The following is a 22,946-nucleotide window of genomic DNA, read 5'->3' as shown; positions in this document are numbered from 1 at the left end:
GATGGTGTTACTGAGTTACTGTATATAAGGCAGCATCTCCAGGAATTCTGGGAGAAGATGATGAGAAGCTGATAAGTGCAGAGTGAGATTGCATTGCAGAGATATAACACGAGGTCAAGTTATAGTGTAATTTAATAGTTAGAGAGAATATTGATTGCTGTACTACAGATTCAGTATCCTTAGTTTATTATCTGTTACTTAGTAAAATGTGCAAATCTAATCAGGTTTAGTAGCGTAAAATAAATTTGTTTTGATTTAAACTTCTTATTTGTATATTCTTTTTTAACACTACATATCTGGCTGTCTTGGAGGAAAAGGCAAGGAATGTAACAACTGGGAGTGTGAATTTCATAATTATATTTTATTGAACAATTTTAAGAACTATTATAAATGAAGTGATTCCAAAGGACAGAAAAGGCTGCTGTGTGATGTTAGGATCACATTTACATCAAATCGGGTTTCACTGCAGAGTTCATCCACCTTCAGCAGAAATGTGTGTGTCTCTGGAGTGAATCATTGCACCAAGAATATATCACAGCTAAAAGTCAGAATCAGGAAAGAGCTGAGTAAAAGGGTTTCACAATGAGAGAGGGAATAGAATTAGACCGAATTAACATTCTCATTTCCAATCCAGAACCAGTGTTCTTAACCTGTTCCTTTAGAAGCCAACCCTGACAAGGCATTTCTTGAGTTCTTACTTCTATTTTCATTGCTTTTCAGCTGTCACTCGGTGCAATGTGCTGCTGTGCACAAACCACAGCCAAGTAGCCAATGGTACGCCTTTGTTTATAGCCATTCTGGAGATGGTGACTTGCTCAATTATACTGTCCAGCTGCACTGGGGAACTATGTGACGGCTCCAAATGCAAATCGGGGTGTGCTTTTAACGAGAACAGGAATAAAGAACTTAGACAGCCTGAGCAAAGCCCAAGCGATTGTTCCCATGGTCGAAAATGGTGTAATATCCTCCAATGAACACGTCTCCCAGAATCCACTGGTTTCCACCGCCTCCACTAAATCCACTGTAGCAGCTGCTTTGGCCGTAATAATTTTCCTGGAGGGAAAAGGAGAACAAGTAAATTTAACAAATATTCCATTGCAGCTGATGACATTTTGAATGTATTCTCGCAGCCTATTGCTGTCCAATATCATACCTGCAATGTATAGACTTGTGGGGAAAGAGGGAAGTCCATTCCATTGATTGTGAAGACCACATCGGGCATGCTGCCCAGGTTGCTACAGTCTATTGTGGCCTGTAGGAAAATAGAAAAAGTACTTAGTCATTGTGTCAGTATATGGATTGACAATAAATCATTTAGTAAATGAGAAGGTTCCAGAATGTAAAGACTCTGCACCTTAATTTTGTTACAAGTGGTGATTCATTCCCGGATATTTCTGGGGCTGGGTGTCCAAGCTGCAGTGATTTATTGAATTGAATTGAACACCAGTCTGTGCTCTCAGTCATACCCTTCCTCCCTCCTTTCCTACCCACCCCCATCCAGCAAGATGCTGGGGGCATTTTGTTGGAGCAACTTACAAAGAACAAAGAGAACAAAGAACAATGCAACACAGGCGCAGGCCCTTCGGCCCTCCCAGCCTGTACCAGCCATGAAACCACCCTTGGCCAAAATCCCCAGCACTTCCTTGTGCCATATCCCTCCATACCCATCCTATCCGAAGAATAAAGAATGAAGATAGATGGGTGACGGTGAGAGGGGCTGGGAGGAAGCAGTCAGTACAGGGATCCCCTGTGGTCATTCCCCTTAGTAACATGTATACCGCTTTGGATACTGTTGGGGTAAGCCATGAGGTACAGGTCTCTGGCACAGAGTCTGTCCCTGTTGCTCAGAAGGGAAAAGGGAGAGGAGTAAAGCATTAGTCATTGGCGACTCCATAGTTAGGGGGATAGATAGGATATTCTGTGGGAACGAGAGAGACTCGTGGCTGGTGTGTTGCCTCCCAGATGCCAGGGTCCGCGATGTCTCGGATCGTGTTTTCGGGATCCTTAAGGGGGAGGGGAGCAGCCTCAAGTCGTGGTCCACATAGGTACCAACAACATAGGTAGGAAAAGGGATAGGGATGTAAGGCGGAATTCAGGGAGCTAGGGTGGAAACATAGATCTAGGACAAACAGAGTTATTATCTCTGGGTTGTTACCCGTGCCACGTGCTAGCGAGACGAGGAATAGGGAGAGAGAGCAGTTGAACACATGGCTACAGGGATGGTGCAGGAGCGAGGGTTTCAGATTGCTGGATAATTGGGGCAAATTCTGCGGTAGGTGGGACTTCTACAAATGGGATGGTCTACACCTGGACCAGAGGGTTAACAATATCCTGGGGGGGGAATTTGCTACTGCTCTTCCGGATGGTTTAAACTAGTTCAGCAGGGGATTGGGAACCTGAATTGTTGCTCCAGTATAGAGGAGGTTGAGAGGAGTGAGGTCATGAGTAAGGTTTCATAGTTGCAGGAGTGTACCGGCAGGCAGGAAGATGGTTTAAAGTGTGTCTACTTCAATGCCAGGAGCATCCGGAATAAGGTGGGTGAACTTGCGGCATGGGTTGGTACCTGGGACTTCGATGTTGTGGCCATTTCGGAGACATGGATAGAGCAGGGACAGGAATGGTTTTTGCAGGCTCCGGGGTTTAGATATTTCAGTGAGCTCAGGGAAGGTGGTAAAAGAGGGGGAGGGGTGGCATTGTTAGTCAAGGACAGTATTACGGTGGCAGAAAGGACGTTTGATGAGGACTCATCTACTGAGTTAGGGGCTGAGGTTAGAAACAGGAAAGGAGAGGTCACCCTGTTAGGGATTTTCTATAGGCCTCCGTAAAGTTCCAGAGGTGTAGAGAAAAGGATTGCAAAGATGATTCTGGATAGGAGCGAAAGTAACAGGGTAGCTGTTGTGGGGCACTTTAACTTTCCAAATATTGACTGGAAACGCTATAGTTCGAGTACTTTAGATGGGTCCGTTTTTGTCCAATGTGTGCAGGAGGGTTTCCTGATGCAGTATGTAGATAGGCCAACGAGAGGCGAGGCCATATTGGATTTGGTACTGGGTAATGAACCAGGACAGGTGTTAGATTTGGAGGTAGGTGAGCACTTTAGTGATAGTGACCACAATTCGATTACATTTACTTTAGTGATGGAAAGGGATAGGTACACACCACAGGGCAAGAGTTATATCTGGGGGAAAGGCAATTATGATGCAATGAGGCAAGACTTAGGATGCATTGAATGGGGAGGGAAATTGCAAGGGATGGGCACAATGGAAATGTGGAGCATGTTCAAGGAACAGCTGCTGCGTGTCCTTGATAAGTATGTACCTGTCAGGCAGGGAGGAAGTGGTCGAGCAAGGGAACCGTGGTTTACTAAAGTAGTTGAAACACTTGTCAAGAGGAAGAAGGAGGCTTATGTAAAGATGAGACGTGAAGGTTCAGTTCGGGAGCTCGAGAGTTACAAGTTAGCTAGGAAGGACCTAAAGAGAGAGCTAAGAAGAGCCAGGAGGGGACATGAGAAGTCTTTGGCAGGTAGGATCAAGGATAACCCTAAAACCTTCTATAGATATGTCAGGAATAAAAGAATGACTAAGGTAAGAGTAGGGCCAGTCAAACACAGTAGTTGGAAGTTGTGCGTGGAGTCCGAGGCGATAGGAGAGGTGCTAAATTAATATTTTCCGTCAGTATTCACGCAGGAAAAAGACAATGTTGTCGAGGAGAATATTGAGATTCAGGCTACTAGACTAGAAGGGCTTGAGGTTCATAAGGAGGAGGTGTTAGCAATTCTGGAAAGAGTGAAAATAGATAAGTCCCCTGGGCCGGATAGGATTTATCCTAGGATTCTCTGGGAAGCTAGGGAGATGATTGCAGAGCCTTTGGCTTTGATCTTTATGTCGTCATTGTCTCCAGGAATAGTGCCAGAGGACTGGAGGATAGCAATTGTTGTCCTGTTGTTCAAGAAGGGGAGTAGAGACAACCCTGGTAACTATAGACTAGTAAGCCTTACTTCTGTTGTGGGCAAAGTCTTGGTAAGGTTTATAAGAGATAGGATGTATAATCATCTGGAAAGGAATAATTTGATTAGAGATAGTCAACACTGTTTTCTGAAGGGTAGGTCATGCCTCACAAACCTTATTGAGTTCTTTGAGAAGGTGACCAAACAGGTGGATGAGGGTAAAGCAGGTGATGTGGTGGATGTGGATTTCAGTAAAGCATTTGATAAGATTCCCCACGGTAGGCTATTGCAGAAAATAGGGAGGCATGTGATTCAGGGTGATTTAGCAGTTTGGATCAGAAATTGGCTAGCTGGGAGAAGACAAAGGGTGGTGGTTGATGGGAAATGTTCAGACTGGAGTCCAGTTACTAGTGGTGTACCACAAGGATCTGTTTGGGGGCCACGGCTGTTTGTCATTTTTATAAATGACCTGGAGGAGGGCGTAGAAGGATAGGTGAGTAAATTTGCAGATGACAATAAAGTCGGTGGAGTTGTGGACAGTGCGGAAGGATGTTACAAGTTACAGAGGGACATAGATAAGCTGCAGAGCTGGGCTGACAGGTGGCAAATGGAGTTTAATGCACAAAAGTGTGAGGCGATTCATTTTGGAAGGAATAACAGGAAGACAGAGTATTGGGCTAATGGTAAGATTCTTGGCTGTGTGGATGAGCAAAGAGATCTCGGTGTCCGTGTACATAGATCCCTGAAAGTTGCCACCCAGGTTGAGAGGGTTGTTAAGAAGGTGTGCGGTGTGTTAGCTTTTATTGGCAGAGGAATTGAGCTTCGGAGCCATGAGGTCATGTTGCAGCTGTACAAAACTCTGGTGCGGCCGCATTTGGAGTACTGCGTGCAATTCTGGTCGCTGCATTATAGGAAGGATGTGGAAGCATTGGAAAGGGTGCAGAGGAGATTTACCAGGATGTTGCCTGGTATGGAGGGAAGATCTTATGAGGGGAGGCAGAGGGACTTGAGGCTGTTTTCGTTAGAGAGAAGAAGGTTAAGAGGTGACTTAATTGAGGCATACAAGATGATCAGAGGATTAGATAGAGTGGACAGTGAGAGCCTTTTTCCTTGGATGGTCTTGTCTAGCACGAGGGGACATCGCTTTGAATTGAGGGGTGATAGATACAGGACAGATGCCAGAGGTAGGTTCTTTACTCAGAGAGTAGTAAGGGCATGGAATGCCCTGCCTGCAACAGTAGTGGACTCGCCAACACTAAGGGCATTCAAATGGTCATTGGATAGATATATGGATGATAAGGGAATAGTGTAGATGGGCTTTTGAGTGGTTTCACAGGTCGGCGCAACATCGAGGGCCGAAGGGCCTGTACTGCGCTGCAATGTTCTTTGTTCTATCCATGTATTTGTCAAGATGCCTTCTGAATGTCGTTAATGTATCTGCTTCCACAACGTGCAGCATGGTAGTAATGGGCAGCATGGTAGCATGGTGGTTAGCATAAATGCTTCACAGCTCCAGGGTCCCAGGTTCGATTCCCGGCTGGGTCACTGTCTGTGCGGAGTCTGCACGTCCTCCCCGTGTGTGCGTGGGTTTCCTCCGGGTGCTCCGGTTTCCTCCCACAGTCCAAAGATGTGCGGGTTAGGTGGATTGGCCATGCTAAATTGCCCGTAGTGTCCTAAAAAAGTAAGGTTAGGGGGGGGGGTTGTTGGGTTACGGGTATAGGGTGGATACGTAGATTTGAGTAGGGTGATCATTGCTTGGCACAACATCGAGGGCCGAAGGGCCTGTTCTGTGCTGTACTGTTCTATGTTCTATGTTCTATGTGCCCTAGCAGCGTGACACAAGCACTCACTACCCTCTGTGTAAAAAAAACTACCTTGCACATGCTCTGAAATTTGCCCCATGGACCTTAACCCTCTAGTGACTGATCCCTCCATCCTTGGAAAGAATGCCTACCCATCCATTCTATCCATGTCCCTCTTCTCCCTTTTAGACCTCTATCAGGTCGGCCCTCAACCTCCATCATTCTAATGAGAACAGTCTGAGTCTGTTCAGCCTCTCCGCATAGCTAACACCGTCCAGAACAGGCAACATCCTGGTAAACCTCCTCTGCACCTTCTCCAAAGCCTCCACATCCTTCTGGTAGTGTGACGAACAGAAATGTGCGTACTATTCCAAGTGCTGCCTCACCAATGCTCAATACAACTGTAGCATGACAGCAGATTTTATACTCAATACACCATCCAATGAAGGCAAGCATTCCTTATGCTTTCTTGACTACCTTGTCCACTTGTGTTGCCACTTTCAAAGATCTGTGGACCTGCACGCCCAGATCTCTCTGACTTTATATATTCATAAGAGTTTTGCCATTTACGGTATATTTCCCTTCTATGCTAGATCTACCAAAATGCATTACCTCACATTTTTCCGGATTAAACTCCATTTACCATTTCTCTGCCACATTTTCCAACCTATCTGTCCTGCTGTATCCTCTGACAATCATCAACACTATCCGTCACTCCGCCAACATTGGTGCCATCTCTGAACTTACTAATCAGACCAGCTATAATCTCCTCCAAATTGTTTATGTTTTCCTACAAACAACAGAGGCCCCAGTACAGACCCCTGTTGAACACCACGAGTCACAACATTCCATTCAGAAAAACACCCTTCCACTGCTACCCTCTGCCTTTGTGACTGAGCCAGTTTTGTATCCATCTTGCCACCTCGCCTCTGATCCCGTGTGACTTTACCTTTTATACCAGTCTGTCATGAGGCAACTTGTTAGAGGCTTTACTGAAGTCCCTGTAAATACCATCCACCGCCCTCCCCTCATCAATCATCTTTGTCACCTCCTCAAAAAACTCAATCAAGTTAGTGAGGCACGATCTCCTCTTTACAAAACCATGCTGTCTATCGCTAATGAGTCCATTTGTTTCTAAATGGATATAAATCCTGTCCTGAGAATTCTCTCCAATAATTTACCTACTGGCATAGTGGGCTTAACAGCTGGCTTGTAATGCAGAACAAGACCAGCAGCGCGGGTTCAATTCCTGTACAGGCCTCCCCGAACAGGCGCCGGAATGTGGCGATGAGGGGCTTTTCACAGTAACTTTGTTGAAGCCTACTTGTGACAATAAGCAATTCTTATTATTACTACCGACGTGAGGCTCACCGGCCTATAGTTTCCTGGATTATCTCTGCTACCTTTCTTAAACAGCTGTACCACATTAGCTATTCTCCAGTCCTCTGGGATCTCACCTATCACCAATGAGGATACAAAGATGTCAGTGAAGGCCCCAGCAATTTCCTACCTCGCTTCCCTCCGTATTCTGGGGTAAATCCCATTCGGCGCAGGAGCCTAATCTACCTTAATGTCTTCTAAAACATCCAATACCTCCTCCTTTTTCATGTCAACATGACCCAGTCTATCCACACACACTACCCAAGGATCATCTTCCACAAAGTCCTTTTCTTTGGTGAACACTGATGCAAAGTATTAGTAACTCGCCCATTTTCTCTGGCTCAACATACGTGTGACAATTTGCAATATTTTTACAATTCCATCTATTTGCACTTTGTAATAACTTAGATGGTCTGCTACAAGCTGCATTAGCAATCACTCATCGGTGCACACTCAGACCCCCAATGCCAAACCCATTGCTGAAACACGGGTTTACCACGCTAGTTGGGCTTCCGCGTGCTCCAATATACTGCTGAATGGTGTCGATGGCTGAGGTGGATCCAGTAAGATAAGAAGTGCCAGTATCAACAATGGCAGGACACCCTCCATCACAGGCCACAACCTGACCATTGATGGTCACTCTGAGGAAGAAAAATACATGAAGAGTGAGTCAAAGACCTAAAACTGCCTCACGTGTAAGACTATTGAACAAATCATAGAAAGTTAAGTTTCCTCGTTAGCTGAGACATCCTCTGCATTGGGGCAACGCTTCTGAGGAGTGCCACCTCCTGGTGGGCCCCTGATTCTGTCTGTGATGAGACCATCAATTCACGAGACACGTGTTTTAAGATATGAACAGTGGTTTTAATCTACTTACAACAGAGCCAGCCTGTAACACGATGAACCCTGGATGAACTGGTCGGCTGGCTCTGGGCATCGATCTTTATACAGCAGTCCAGGGGGAGGAGCCATGGGCGGAGCCAAGGATGGAGCCCTGTACAAACTCCTATGCATTCCCAGTGCTACTCCCCCTAGTGGTCGGGCAACGCAACTGCGCTTACAATAATATGGTATCATATATATTACAGAGTAAATTACATTCACCACAGTCTGGCCAGGGCAATCCCCTTGATGAAGCAGATGAGGGTGTCCAGAAGGGCAACTTGTGTGGGTACCCAGATGAACAGAGGCCTTAAGAACATTCAAAGGATAGAGGCAGCACCCAGCGGTGTGAGCAGTCAGGAGCCTTTACGTAGCACAGAAGGGGAGCATTTAAATCACATCCTGCAGCAATGGCGGTCTGAGCCAGACGTCCCGAACCCGATGGGTCACCCTAAAGTGACACCAAGGCTACTGCCCCTGGCCCGGCCCCCACCACCCAGCAAGCCTGGCAATCTTTGAGGATGTTGCAATGTATTTTTAGCCTCTTTCACCCCCTCCGTATCCATGGCACACACTCCCTGTTTGTAAATACTTGCAATAACTCACACCAACGAGACGTCTGCCAAAGAGGGGCAGAGCATCGTGGAAGGATAGAACATGAAGTGTCCAAGCCACTAATGGTATAGAAATCCATGCAAAGGACAATTTTACATTGATCTGCCAGTGCGGGGCACAAACATTGATATCGCCGCCAACGAGGGACCAGAGCATGGCATCGGAATCGACGCCTGGCACAAACTGTGTTTACGATCACCCGCGATCCTCGGGCCATCAAGATTTGCGATTCCAGTGTCGTGAAGCATAGAATCCAGGCCCATATGTTTCAATGTAGTTTGGTAAAATCATTATCTCGGTCTTCAGTGGAGAAGCAGAAAATATCCCATCCCAGTTGTAGACGAGGGAAATCACTTACCGATCAATGTTGATTTGCCAGTAGAACTCCCGAGTGACAGGAACCCAGCGAATTTGACCTGTGTAGTGGCTTGAATCAATTCCACCAAATAGAATTTCACTTCCGGACTCACCATACCCTCTATGAAACAGAAGAGAATCATTAAAAAATTCAGCAATTGACAGTTTTCTGGTCCACCGGTTTTGTATTTAGCGATGTGACTGCCTATTGCATATTGTATGGAAAATAATCAACTTTCTAAATCAGCAACATGAGTCACTGATTGAACCATTGCCATAAAATCTAATGATAAATTCAGGATAATAAATTCAAACTCAGCAACTTTTCCTTTAAATGCATCATGCAGAACATAATCTGGCTTTGTTTATCGGTTTGAATTCTGAATTTGGTTGATTTTACCACTCAACAGATTCAAGGTTTAGAACCAAATCACTTTGAGAGAAAGCACTAGGATTGATCTAATGTCTTTCAAATCCTCAGGATGGCCTTATGTTCTTCTCAACCAATTCACACTTTTGAACTGTATTTAACGTTGCCGTGCCGGCAAATGTGGCTGGCAATCTGTACAGAGCAGGATCCCACAGATACGCTGACGGAGCTCAGTGGAAAGGTACCATGGATTTCATTTTCCTGACTGCTTCCCATATCCCTCGACTCCCTGGACAATCGAAAACCGTGTCTCTGTCAGTGTTCAGTGAACGATGGAGCATCTGCTCCTCTGGGGTAGAGAATGCCACAGATTCAAAATGTCCTGAGTGAAGGGTTTGAAGGATGGAGAGTGATCGCCGCTCACCGTCCTGAGATTCAGCATCTAACCTGCAAACGTCAACTCTCGAACTCGCACTGGCATTTAACGCTCACTTTAGCGCTGATTGGCAGTGGGCGGGACTTGTCCACACATGGAAGGGTTATCCTGTCGAACCCCTTCAGAATCTTGAATGTTCAACAAGAATGTTGTATTTCATGCCTTGGAGATACACAGAGATGACACCCCATTGTCTACGTGTTGAGGATATGGTTTATTGACAAGCTTGATGAATGCAGTCCAGTTTCTCTCTCTTCAAGTGACCTCACCTAAGCTTGACTAATCGCACACAGTGAGCATTCAACTAAGACACCTAATCAAAAGCCGAACCATTTGAACACTGCTGCGATCACCGCTAATCCTTGCAAACTCCAAAGAATATAAACCAAATCCACTGAGCATCTTATCAGAGGATAGTCCTCTCACCCAGGGACCGATCCAGTGAACCTTTGATCTACTGCCTCCCATAAAAGTACATGTGTCCTGAGACATGGGGACCAACATTGCACACGATACCATGGGGATAATGCCACATGTAACTATTGACTTACACAATGTGCTCAATTGTCACATTAGAATTGAACCCACAACTTTCTGACTGAAAGACAAGTTTGCGAACAACGAAGGCAAAGTGATGTTTCCAATTAAACCAAAATGAGCCGTTTCTGTTTCACGCAGGGAAATGAGATACAGCAAAGATGTTTACCTCGTTAGGTAGACAGAGAAGAGAGGCTGATCCAACAGGTTTTGCGCCACCATGTTATGAAATACGGTTGTGGCCCCTGCTGATGCAAGAGATGGATAGCCCAAGCCGAGAATGCCATCAAAAGTCACGTAGGAGTAGAAACCACCAGGTTCACTTGTAGCCAGACCAAATTCCTGATCACGGATCACCATGTTTGAAATCTAGAAACAAACCAGAGGGATTAAGCAGAACGTTGCCCTGTGAATTGCAAGTTCCCCAGTAAATTAGGTTTCCCACATAGCCAATTGTGAGCACCAATGGGATAGATGGCCAATGAAACGTTTTCTTCAGCAATCCTGGCTCATAGATACATTTTGGAAATGAAACGGAATGAAGACACACCTTCTACTTTCAATAGTACCCTGGGATTATTTACACCCCCCTGACAGGGTTCCTATCACACCGTGGCACTCTCAACATGGATTATCTGCACAAGTGGGTTTGAACTCACAAGCTCGGACACAGAGTGACACCACTGAGCTCAGGTAGACAACTAATAGAGATAATATCCCACATTCAACACAAATAGACACAAGCCTGTGAGTCGATTTGAATGGCTGATTAAAGGCAGCATTTACATCAAATTTCTTCAGTTCCATTGGAAATAATTTCAGGCGGGTTTTGTTTCAAATAATCAACTTGTAGTTTGGAAACACACTCTGCTCCATCATTATAGCATCCACACAGCAACTCAACTTCTAATTGATCAAACTCATGCTTCTTGATCCCAAGATCTTTGTATCTTGATCTGGAAGATTAAACCTCAGACATCAATTATCACTGTTATGTGGTTTACTTTCTTTGATGAAAGTTACAGTCTACTTACGCTAACAGTGTCATATCCCAGTATTCCCACCATGGCGCCTGTACCATACTGGATAGATACAGCCTGGTTGTTTGAAGTGTAAGTTGAAGACCTGCTGGGGTAGAATCTGCGATGCTTCGCTGCAAAGGGGCATTCATTTCATGATGTTAATGGAGGAACTTAGTTTTGCACAAAAAAAATTATCTATTACTTCACATTTTCAATGGTTTCAATTTTAACAAGAATCTCAACGCATTTTTTTTAGCCCCTTAGAGTGTTACCAGTTTCCTTTTGCTTGGAGGGAGCTCCTGAGAATGTGATGACGATCAGAAAGCGGTGTTCATGTTTGAGGAGGAGCTCTGAGCTGGACATGTGTGAGTGTGTGTGTGTGACTGTGTGTGCGTGCGTGAGTGTGTTTGTTTGTTTGTGGGCACGTGTGTGTGGGTGTATGTCTGTGCGTGAGTATTTGTGTGTGTGTGTGTGTGTGTGTGCGTTTATACATGAGCAAATGGAGATATCTCATTCTGGACAGGAGGAGGCCCCCTTATTGGCCAACTCAGTGGATAGGTTTAACCAAATCAAATTAAACTCCACACCAGACTGGTTGCAGAGCTGAGGGATTTTAGCCCAGGTTAGGGTGAAGAATGTGAGTTTTTTCCCCTTGGAGAAAAAGAGATTGAGGAAACATTTGACAGAGATGTAGAAGATTAGAAATTAAGACAGTTTTAGATAAGGTAGACAAAAAAAGTGGTTCCCACTCACTGGTCATTCAAGAACCAAGGGCATAGATTTATGGGTTTGGATAATGGTCAGGGAGATATTATTTTAATGCAGCAAGTGGCAGTGAGCTGGAGCTCACTGGTGGACATATAAATAATCAATGATTGTGAAAGGTGAACTTGAAGAAATAAACTAGCAGTGCTACGGGATAGAGGCAGGGAATGGTGCTGAGCAAATAGCTCCGCAGTGAGGAATGGACCCGATGGGCTGAATGGGTTCCTTCTCTGCAATGATGACTATCGGTGGGATTTCCCAAACCTACCCGCTCCCCATCACGGTGTGTTTGGTCTCCTGCGGGATCTTCCTGCCCCGTCAATGTCTACAGCGTATTGTGTGGATTACACACTCGGCTGACAGTGAACACGCCGCGAGGATTCTCCATTGGAGGAACTGGAAGGCCAGCCAGCGGGAACAGCCGGAATATTCAGCTCTATGACTCTATGACACAGGGTTAAGGGGAATATACCTTCGCTGTACACTTGTGGTGACTTGTTCAGTTTACTGATGAAGCTGAATTTTCACTAACTATCTTTCTAAATTCTTCCAAGTTTCCAATGTGATCAAGGTCTCCACTCTCCGTTATCTTTGCCTGGTGTAACCATCCGAGCCAGGAGTGTGAACTGGATATTATTTTACACTGATGCTCATTTTCTTTTGGGTAAATTGATCCGAAGATTTGCCCAAATCCAGAGGAAGACAAAGAACCGCAGCGAAAAGATCCGAGAAATCAAAGCTCTGATTCAATTCTCTCCAAGCTCAGAGATAACAAAGCGAAATTCTAGTTTCATCCAATCTTACAGAACTCGCTTTTCAACTGTGATTATTCTGGGAATATAACTCCCTCCCTATTCCTGCCATTAGCGAGAAGACATGTCACAGAGGGAAGCATGTTGAAGAGCAGGGTAATGTATACTTACTGCATGATGCTTGAGAGCAGTAAACGGATGGGACCCAAAGGTTGGATGAGCCAGTGTCAAAGATAACAGTGAAACTCTGTGGTGGGTTCCCAATGCTGATGCGTCCATAATAATCCATCTGTCAGAAAAAAAGATAAGACCAAAATACATCAACTGGAAATGTATCAGCACATCAGGTGTTATTAGGCTTAGATTCCTCAAGATCTATTGGTAATGCTGCAGCTTCTTCAAGCAATCCATGGAACTGAAATTCCCCATCCCTGGACCATTCTCGGAAATCTTTTCTGCACGCTTACTAATAAGTTCACATCTTTTTAAATTGTGGTGCTTAGAATTGGACACAATGCTCCAGTTGATGCTGAATCAGTGTTTTGTAAAGTTTTGTCGCAATTCACATGCCTGCTCCTCTGTGCTTCTATTCATAATGTCCAGGGTCCTAAATGTCCTTTTAACCACTTTCTCAACCTGCCCTGCCACCTCCAACAATCTTTGGCTACATACACCTGGACCCCTTGTAGAATTTTATTCCTTATTTTGTCCTTCTCACCAAATTGAATCACTTGATAGCTCTTTGCATTCAATTTGATCTGCTACATGTTCCCTCAGACACCAACCTCACTATGTCCCCTTGATGTTTCTCACTAATAGAAAGCATCCTATCGGGCTGCATCCCAGCCTGGTATGGTAACTGCTCGGCCCAGGACCGCAAGAAACTTCAGAGAGTCGTGAATACCGCCCAGTCCATCACACGAACCTGTCTCCCATCCATTGACTCCATCTACACCTCCCGCTGCCTGGGGAAAGCGGGCAGCATAATCAAGGATCCCTCCCACCCGGCTTACTCACTTTTCCAACTTCTTCCATCAGGCAGGAGATTCAGAAGTCTGAGAGCACGTACGAACAGACTCAAAAACAGCTTCTTCCTCGCTGTTACCAGACTCCTAAATGACCCTCTTGTGGACTGACCTCATTAACACTACACCCTGTGTGCTTCATCCGATGCCTGTGCTCATGTAGTTACATTGTGCACCTTGTGTTGCCCTATTATGTATTTTCTTTTATTCCCTTTCCTTTCCATGTACTTAATGATCTGTTGAGCTGCTCGCAGAAAAATACTTTTCACTTTACCTCGGTACATGTGACAATAAACAAATTCAATCCAATCCAATATCCTCAGGGTTTGCAATACTTCCAAATTGTGTATCGCCTGCAGATTTTGAAATTGTGCCCCGCTGCACCCAAGTCATTAAACTAGATTCATGGTGTAAAAACCCATACACTGTTCTCCAGTCTGGAGAATAACCATTGCCCAGAGTTCCATATTACTCTCAGCGTCCATCAACAGCCCAAGCTAGAACAGCTGAAACCCATCCATTGTCACTTGTTGTGTCAGTTATCGCAGGTTAGAGATCTACAACATATGATACACCAGCTCGGTTTTCCATGTGACTGAATTATTATCCCTAACTATTATCCTTATGTTATTCTGGAATAACATAAAATACGAGCAGATAGTTCAATGAAGGTGAGTTAAGAGGAAGTTTTCCCTTTTGGTTTGGAAAACTGACAGATTACTTACATCCATGTAGTTCGTCATCGGTTCATTTACATTCAGGGATAAGGGCCCTTCAAACTTTGAGCTGGGATCATGTGGGTGATTCTTCAGGAAGTCTTCCAGCAAGCCTTTCTCCCGCAGAACATTCCGAGTCGATTTGCCCTTAAACAAGGGCATTCTGCAGAGAAATAAAGTAAGTTAGAAATCTCATCACCTTTTACTATTCCTTGAAGACAAATTATTTTTTCCCTCTCTCACCCTGTGATGATTTCCTACCTGAACAGACATTCAGAGAGCTGAATGCAAGCAAGGGTGATGATCAGCCACTTCATCTTGTCAGTTAGGTTGATTCAGAGACTCTTCAGAACCTAAAGTTTTGGGGTCTGAGCTGCAGCATTTATAGCCACTCTGACCAAACCATTCCATTGTCACGAGGACTCAGATACGATCATTCAACATGAGAATTAAATATTAATGTACTCATGACTCGTTTATCTCAAATATAATCTCTTTAGTTAATGACAATGTACAACTTAAGTCACTAGTAATTGAGATCATTTGGATTAATGCAAAATATGTTCAGCGTGGAGTTCTCCAAAAAGAGTTCTAAGCGTGGTAGCGAGCGGGAACTGCTGTGAGCTTCCCGGCGCTCTGTCCAGCGAGGCCGGCAATGCTACTCTTTATTTTTATTTTTTTTATAAATTTAGTGTAACCAATTAATTTTATCCAATTAAGGGGCAATTTAGCATTGTGGGGGTGAGACCCATGCAGACACATGGAGAATGTGGAAAATCTACACAGACAGTGACCCAGGGCGGGGAATCGAACCTGGGACCCTGGTGCTGTGAAGCAATAGTGCTAACCACTGTGCTACCGTGCCACAAACTTGCCAGATAAAACCAAGAGGTGAGGTTCCTATGGCCGGCACTCCCAGACTGGGTCACCGTCTGTGTGGAGTCTGCATGTTCTCCCCGTGTCCGCGTGGGTTTCCTCCGGGTGCTCCGGTTTCCTCCCAGAAGTCCCCGAAAGACGTGCTGTTAGGTGAATTGGACATTCTGAATTCTCCCTAAGTATACCCAAACAGGCACCGGGGTGTAGCGACTAGGGACTTTTCACAGTAATTTCATTGCAGCGTTAATGTAAGCCTACTTGTGACAATAAAGATTATTATTATACTTTCTCTGCAAACTCAGAATAATTTCAGCTTTGGGTGTGTCAGGCACTCACTGCTTTCAGAACAGTAGTGCAGTCTTTCACTTCAGTAAACAGGAGAGAGGGGGAGTGAGAGAGAGAGAGAGAGAGAGAGAGACAGTCCAAAAACTTCTCTTCGGTTCTGTCAGAAAGCATCAAGCAGGAATCAACCAGTCACGGTTATTGATGGAACCATCAATTCAGCGAACACGTGTAGTTGGATCTTAACAGAGGCTTTAATACACTTACAGCAGAGCCAGCCTATTCGTCGTAGAACTCCATGAACTGGCAGCCTGGCTCTAAGGCACTGATCTTTATACATCGGTCCCAGGGGGAGGAGTCCTGGGTGGAGCCAAGGGAGGAGCCCAGTACAAACTCTTGCGTACTCCTAGAGCGACTCCCCCTGGTGGTTGGATAGTGCAACTGCACTTACAATGGTGGATAGTGAACATATATACACGGGGTTATATTGGCAACTATATACAGCATTGATCTTACAACGGGTAGATAACGAACATATATACATGGAGTGATATTGGCAACTATATATAGTGTGAATCACATTCACCACAGTTATCAGGTAGAATACTGTCCCTGGCCAACCCACCGGTTGCCATTTAACCAATCGAATGGACTCCCTTCCAAAGCTGGTTCCTCAGATCCACTCAATGTCGAAGTGTCTGACTTCTCCCTTCCAAAGTACACAATCTGGGAACCTGGGAAAACCTGGCAAGCAGCTGCTTCAACTTTGAATCTTCTGCTTAAATGCACACCCTGATTATGGATTCACCAACCAAAATAATGCAAAATAAAGAAATGGGAACAAAAAAAATATTTTGTTCTTACAACTATTCAGGCACTTACTTTAGAATTTTTCACACAAACCAACTGGCCACTACCATGTGACCTTTTGCATTTTGAACTCTAGACACTTGTCATAGTCAACTAAATACTGAAATATGTGGACCTTCTCAGCCATCTGGGAATTCACACATCCCTTTGTTTAAGCAGGGGCCATCAACAAACAACAAAATCTGTTTCACCATGGGCAAAGGACACATTTAAATCCAACATTTGTACACACATGTGAATGCATCAAATCACCATTTCGCTGTATTCTCCTTGTCCAAACGAGGATGGGTGCATCTCAAGGTTCAAACAACAATACGCCCTCTCTTTGGAAAATGCACTTTGAACTTGGACAAGTCACGTGAGAAGGGTGGCATCTCATTGTTTGATTTGAATATAACAGTGAAAGCTGTTCTGAGAGATAAAGTTCCATCAGAAAGCTATCCAACAAGCTGTAAGATGATGAATCGGACAAGTCCATTCTCTTCTGTAATTAAAACCAGACTGAAGAACTCTGGGAAATCCCCATCAACCTCGCTAACTGAACTGAGACGCCATTTTGTCTCTGTTTCCCGATTGGCTCATGTCTTTGGTTATATCTACTTTGGTTACAATTGGCCATCTTATATTATTCTGTTGCCCAAAAACCTCAAGAAGCTTTATCTTTCCATTCAGGACAACTGATCCACATAACTACCAACTGATAACAATTTGATAACTCATTGTCCCTTCAGCAATGTATAATGTTTAGCTTTCTATTTATTGCTCCACTTCATATCCATTATGTGCCTGACCCGACTCGGCAGAGGAATAGTTCAGAGCTGGGTATGGTAGGAGAACCTGTTCTTACAAAAGCTGTTTCTTTCATAAGTTGGTAATTTATAGTTCCTGCATTTTGCCAACTCCATTTTCCCCAAGTTATATTATTGCACTTTCTGTCAGACAGTGGTGAAAAATGTATTGACACAACAGGTGAATGAAACAATGCATCAGGTTTAGCCTTTTGCGCTATTGAGACAGTAACATTTGATTCTTTAAGGTTGAGATAACCTGTTTCAGTCCTGCAAGCAATCTCCTGTGCAATTATCACGTGGTGTGTTAACCTTGAAATGTTCTTGCTATGCCTGGATCAAGGCTTTGGAGGCACGTCAATGTTTTTCTCGACCTGGTTGTGCTCAGGGATCTGTTTCAGCAGTGATTGTGACTCGATTGACATTAACACAAGTTGAAATTCCCTAACATTTGTTCTCTATTTATTGTCAACTGTCATTTCCAAGACGTTATTGTTGAAAGCTAGAGTTCTTCATGCAGTGCCGATGGGCATACAAGATGCTATCAACTGTTCACTCTCTTCCAACGAAAAATTTCAGAAAACTCCCTAAAAGGACATAACTGCAGCCCTTCGTGTACTATTGCCTCGTGCAATTTTGCAACATATGTCCCACCAATCTGGAGATCCAACTCACCGTGTACAGGCTTGGAGAGTCTGTCCCAATGAGGAGGTGCACCAATGTCACAGCTTTGATATGAAAAGAAGCATTTTACTTGTTAATAAAACTGGATTAAGATGCAGGGAATTTAAAAGTCTTTTATATTTGCTTGGAATTTTGTAAGAATATTGTTATCAGCAATCCTTCCACTAGGTGGTGAGATCATTGGCCATGTACAGTATCGATAAAATCTGCATTGGCACACATTATACAAAATGTGTTTTGTCTTTTTCTCTGTCTTCCAATATTTTCCCTTCAATGCTCTTAGATCCGTCTCAATGTTAAACCTCGCCAAAATTGTTCTTGAATGTGCAGTTTAATGTAATCAAATATGTGTCACTTACATGAGCTAGTATAATGAATAATTGTTCTTCTAGTTTGTTCGCTGGACAAGTTAGATTTGATAACGTCTAGTGTAAATATTGAATTATACAGAAATGATATTCTTAGGAGGGATTGACCACTTTGGTGGGGGTGTTGGGAGGGGGTTGGCAATTGGAGATGGTGCCATTCACGTGCCCACTGCTCCTCTCCCTTTAGATGGTGCAGAACATCGGTTTGGAAGATGCTGTTGAGAAATCCTCATTCTCTGCTGCTGTTTTCCTGTCAGACAGACGAGAATGGAAGCAATTCAATATTCCAAAACATTACAACAAATGAACCGCTGCTAAATTTCAGATGCAGAGTGTTAGGGGTGAAAATATTCACACAAAGGCGTGAGTATAAGTAAAAAAGCAGTTTATTATGTCAGAATTCTGGGAGGGAAGACTCCGCAGCCTGTGACAGCACCTTCTCTCACTTGAGCTAAAGCTCACACGGGTTAATATACAGATTCAAGGGACGGAATTAGTTTGTATTCTCATTTACATACAATCAATCAACTATATTCACGTCACACTTATTACATGCAGTCAATCGTCACATATATGGATAAAGCGGGTGTTGTCTTACCCGCTCCTAATTTCATACGGAAGTCATTCAAAACTAACATAATGATGTGTCCTGTCTACAGCTGTAGACCTTGAGCTTTATCAAGGATACATTGCATGTCTTGTTCTGTGAAGCTGTTACCAGCGGCTGTTGGGACACTCTCTATACATACCCATGCCTGGGTCTCATGAGACAGTTTACAGCGAATGTGGCTTGTTCAGCCATTTTGTGTCATTAATATCACAAAATAGCTAACAGCCATTTTCTGTCTTTTCTGATATTAACAGCATTGTGTATACACTATCTATTTCTACAAATTGCCTCTTCTGAACAGACATCTAAGCCAATGATTACCTTTTGTTTCATCAGAACTATTCAAAAGTAATATAGGAGCACAAATGTCGTTACGGGGCCACCTATAATTTATATCATAGTCCAGTATCACAAAATGCCTTCCGGCGGGCAGCACGGTAGCATTGTGGATAGCATAATTGTTCACAGCTCCAGGGTCCAAGGTTCGATTCCGGCTTGGGTCACTGTCTGTGCGGAGTCTGCACTTCCTCCCAGTGTGTGCGTGGGTTTCCTCCGGGTGCTCCGGTTTCCCCCCACAGTCGAAAGATGTGCAGGGTAGGTGGATTGGCCATGATAAATTTCTCTTAGTGTTCAAAATTGCCCTTCGTGTTGGGTGGGGTTACTGGGTTATGGGGATAGGGTGGAGGTGTTGACCTCTGGTAGGGTGCTTTTTCCAAGAGCCGGTGCAGACTCGATGGGCCGAATGGCCTCCTTCTGCACTGTAAATTCTATGATAACACAGAGCTTTATTCATCAAACAGTCATCCACAGGGGTCCGGGTCTCCAATCATTGTTGATATCCCAGTTTTTAAAAATTCATTCACAGGGTATGGGCATCAGTGGCTCCCTCCCTCCTGCGGAGGGGGTTTCAGGATTTTGGCCCAGTGACAGTGAAGGAATGGCAATATATTTCCAAATCAGAATGGTGAGTGGTGGGATTGCTATGTGTACGCTGCCCTTGTCCTTCCAGATGGTCTTGGGTTTGCGAGGTGCTGTCTAAGGAGCCTGGGTGAGTTCCTGTTGTGCACCTTGCAGCACAAACTAATGTCCAGATGTATAAAATAATTAGTATTCGGTCACAAAGGAGAGTATGTCAAAATGTACAGATGAGGAGGTCTATTCAATTCTTTAAAAAATAGGTAAAATTGGGAAAGAGCAGAGATAGTTTAAGTGGGGGAGGCAGTGGCGTAGTAGTATTGTCCCTGGACTAGTAATACAGAAACACACTGTAATGTTCTGTGGATCTGGGTTCGAATCCCACCGCGGCAGATGGTTGAATTGAACAAAAATAATCTGAAATTAAAAGTCTAATGATGACCATTGTCGATTGTCGTACAAAAACCATTGATGCACGATCAATAACTCCCGAAGCGAGATTGGAGTACAGTTGAAGGCTTTATTGGATTAGATGTTTCCCCCAGCAGCGCAGGTACAGAATGCAGCAGCTGGGGAGACACAGACTCTTATACTCCGCCTTACTGAGCGGAACCAGCAGGCAGGCTTCACCAATGATATTGCTGGGTCAGGTACCTCCCACACCAATGGTCTTACAGCCTCAACCTGGGTACCGTAATACCTCTAAAACTGACTACCACACCCATCTAGTTCAATAATATCCTTTCAGGAAGGAAATCTGTCATCCTTACCTGGTCTGGCCTATATGTGACTCCAGACTCCCAACCCACAGCAATGTGGGTGACTTTTAATTGCCCTCGGGGATGGGCAATAAATGCTGGCCCAGCCGGCGACACCCACATCCCATAAGCGATTGATTTAAAAACAGAACAATGGCCGGTATGGTTTAACAAGATAATGGGCTATCACCCCTTGAAGTCCAAGGCACCAGGTTGGCACTGCCAAGGGGTTGGGTCTGAGGGGGAGGACTGAGGGGGGTGTCCAGTGGAGTGGCGTGAGGGGGGGGGGGCTCAGTAGAGGAGCTGAGGCAGGGGGGCGAATGAGGTGGTCACTTGCCAGCAGTTGTGGGGGTGGAGGTCTTTCTAACGATTTGGGAGGCGTCTGGAACTTTATTCTGAGATCTGGGCGCCCTTTCAAAAAGCAGTCGGTGCTTGCTATTCATTCTGTCAGGAATCTTAGGCTGTGGTGTTGCTCTTTCACAGATGGATTCATTAAACATCATTGATTTGTCGTGAACTTCTATTTGTTCCTCACTATTCTCATGGTAAAGGCTGATGGAACAGGTAAGCCTTGTTGAATTAAGAGTAAGGTAGTTTTGAATGGTGTAGATTGTCATAGGCCGAGAGTATTGTGCACAATGTTGGTATTTAAGTCAGGATATATTTGCATTGGAGGCAGTTCAGAGATGATTCATAGGATAATAGAATCAAAGAATTCACAGTGCCAAAGGAGGCCATTTGGCCTATTGAGTCTGCACCAGCCCTTGGAAAGAGCACCCTACTTCAGCCCACACCTCCACACTATCCCCATAACCCAGTAACCCCACCTAGGGGTTCAATAGATTGATTCCTGAGATGAATGGGTGGAAAGGTTGAGCAGGTTGGGCCGATATTTGTCGATGTTTAGAAGAATGAGAGGTGATCTTATGTTTGAGATTCTGATAGGGCCCGACTGGGTAGATGTTGGTAAAATACTTCCCATCTTGGAGGAATCCAGAACAATGGGGTGCAGTTTCAAAAAATAGAATCCTCCATTTAAGAGAGAGATGAGCAAGAATTAGTTTCTCTCAGAGGGTTGGTTACTCCAGAGGCTGTATAATTAAGTATAATTGAGCCAGTGTTACGCTGGCAAAGTGGTTAGCACCACTGCCTAGCGGCACCAGGGACCCAGGTTCAATTCCTGCCTAGTCTGTTGGAATTTGCACATTCTGAGTGGATTTCCTCTGGGTGTTCCGGTTTCCTACCACAATCCAAAGATCTCCAGGTTAGGTTAATCGGCCATGCAAAGGTGCCCAAAGGTTAGGTGTGGTTACGGGGATGGACAGGAAGGGTGGGGGGGAGAGGGGGTAGTTGGCCAAGGGAGGGTGCTCTTTCAGAGTGTCGGTGCACTCTCAATGGGCTTAATGGCTTCATTCTGCACTGCAAGGATTCTATGATTCTCTGATTATCAAGGCCGAGTTAAAGAGATTTATGAAATACGAGGTTGTCCAGTGTTATGAGTGGTGGACAGGCAGGGACGTGGGGTTGAGGCCGCAGTCAAGTCAGCTTAAATCGCATTGAATTGTGGAGAGGTCTTGAAGGGTTGACTATCCGACTATGAGTAATGTTCTTATTTAACAACATCGCTGGCATTGAAAACAGATTATATAGGCAGCTCAATGCAAAGGAGTTGCTGCTTTTTAATAAAATATTTTAGAAATTAATGTTCTGGTACTTTTGATTCTCCTTTAACCCAATAAACATCTCCGAATTGGTAGTTTGCTTTCTGTATTGGTTTAAATGTGAGTTATTGTCGTGGAAAAAATTAACTTCCCTTCCACAGTTATATTTCCTACTTTTTACTTCCTGCATTGCTGTCTGTGACAATTCTTCAATGTGATTGGACGATCAGCCTACCTGTTGCCTGCCCTGTTTCTGGATGCCATACATCCCCTGGAGAAAGTTGAAACTGACTTTGGGAAACAGGAAATTAGTGTTCTAGAACTGATCAAATCCACGTGGATAACTTTTATTAAGGACACAGACAAAACTGTCCCATTGTTACTGACCTGAAGTTATGGGCAATTGTTTCCCAGAACCTTGGGAAACGTTAGCCATTTTAGAATATGTGGAGCAGGGTCACTAAAGTTCAATCTGAAATGGACATAGATCCAACATCTGAAACAACGGGGACTTGTATTCGGATTATTC

At 44.4% G+C, this 22,946-nt stretch overlaps 1 protein-coding gene across 1 annotated transcript; it reads right to left on the bottom strand.

Moving 5' to 3' along the window:
• Positions 1-340: 340 nt before the first annotated feature.
• Positions 341-14,960, bottom strand: LOC119978029 (pepsin A-like). Its single transcript, XM_038819354.1, has 9 exons — positions 14,867-14,960; positions 14,615-14,768; positions 13,036-13,153; positions 11,360-11,478; positions 10,495-10,694; positions 8,984-9,103; positions 7,625-7,769; positions 1,154-1,252; positions 341-1,053 (listed from the first exon to the last, which is right to left on the bottom strand). Exons 1-9 carry the CDS (start codon positions 14,920-14,922, stop codon positions 907-909), a joined length of 1,158 nt encoding a protein of 385 aa, XP_038675282.1. The 5' UTR covers positions 14,923-14,960; the 3' UTR covers positions 341-906.
• Positions 14,961-22,946: the final 7,986 nt, after the last annotated feature.

This window comes from Scyliorhinus canicula, chromosome 15 (assembly GCF_902713615.1).
Source record: "Scyliorhinus canicula chromosome 15, sScyCan1.1, whole genome shotgun sequence".
Taxonomy (NCBI): domain Eukaryota; kingdom Metazoa; phylum Chordata; class Chondrichthyes; order Carcharhiniformes; family Scyliorhinidae; genus Scyliorhinus; species Scyliorhinus canicula.
The sequence above is the reverse complement of the archived record's forward strand: the minus strand, read 5'-3'. Positions and strand labels throughout refer to the sequence as shown.

Bases quoted from the DNA above. Each gene is read 5' to 3' on its own strand.
- LOC119978029 (XM_038819354.1), bottom strand. From the start codon at position 14,922: ATGAAGTGGCTGATCATCACCCTTGCTTGCATTCAGCTCTCTGAATGT. The intron at 14,769-14,866 runs GTAGGAAATCAT...ATTTCTCTGCAG, and splicing joins CTCTCTGAATGTCTGTTCAG to AATGCCCTTGTTTAAGGGCA. The intron at 11,479-13,035 runs GTAAGTATACAT...GCCCCTTTGCAG, and splicing joins CTGCTCTCAAGCATCATGCA to CGAAGCATCGCAGATTCTAC.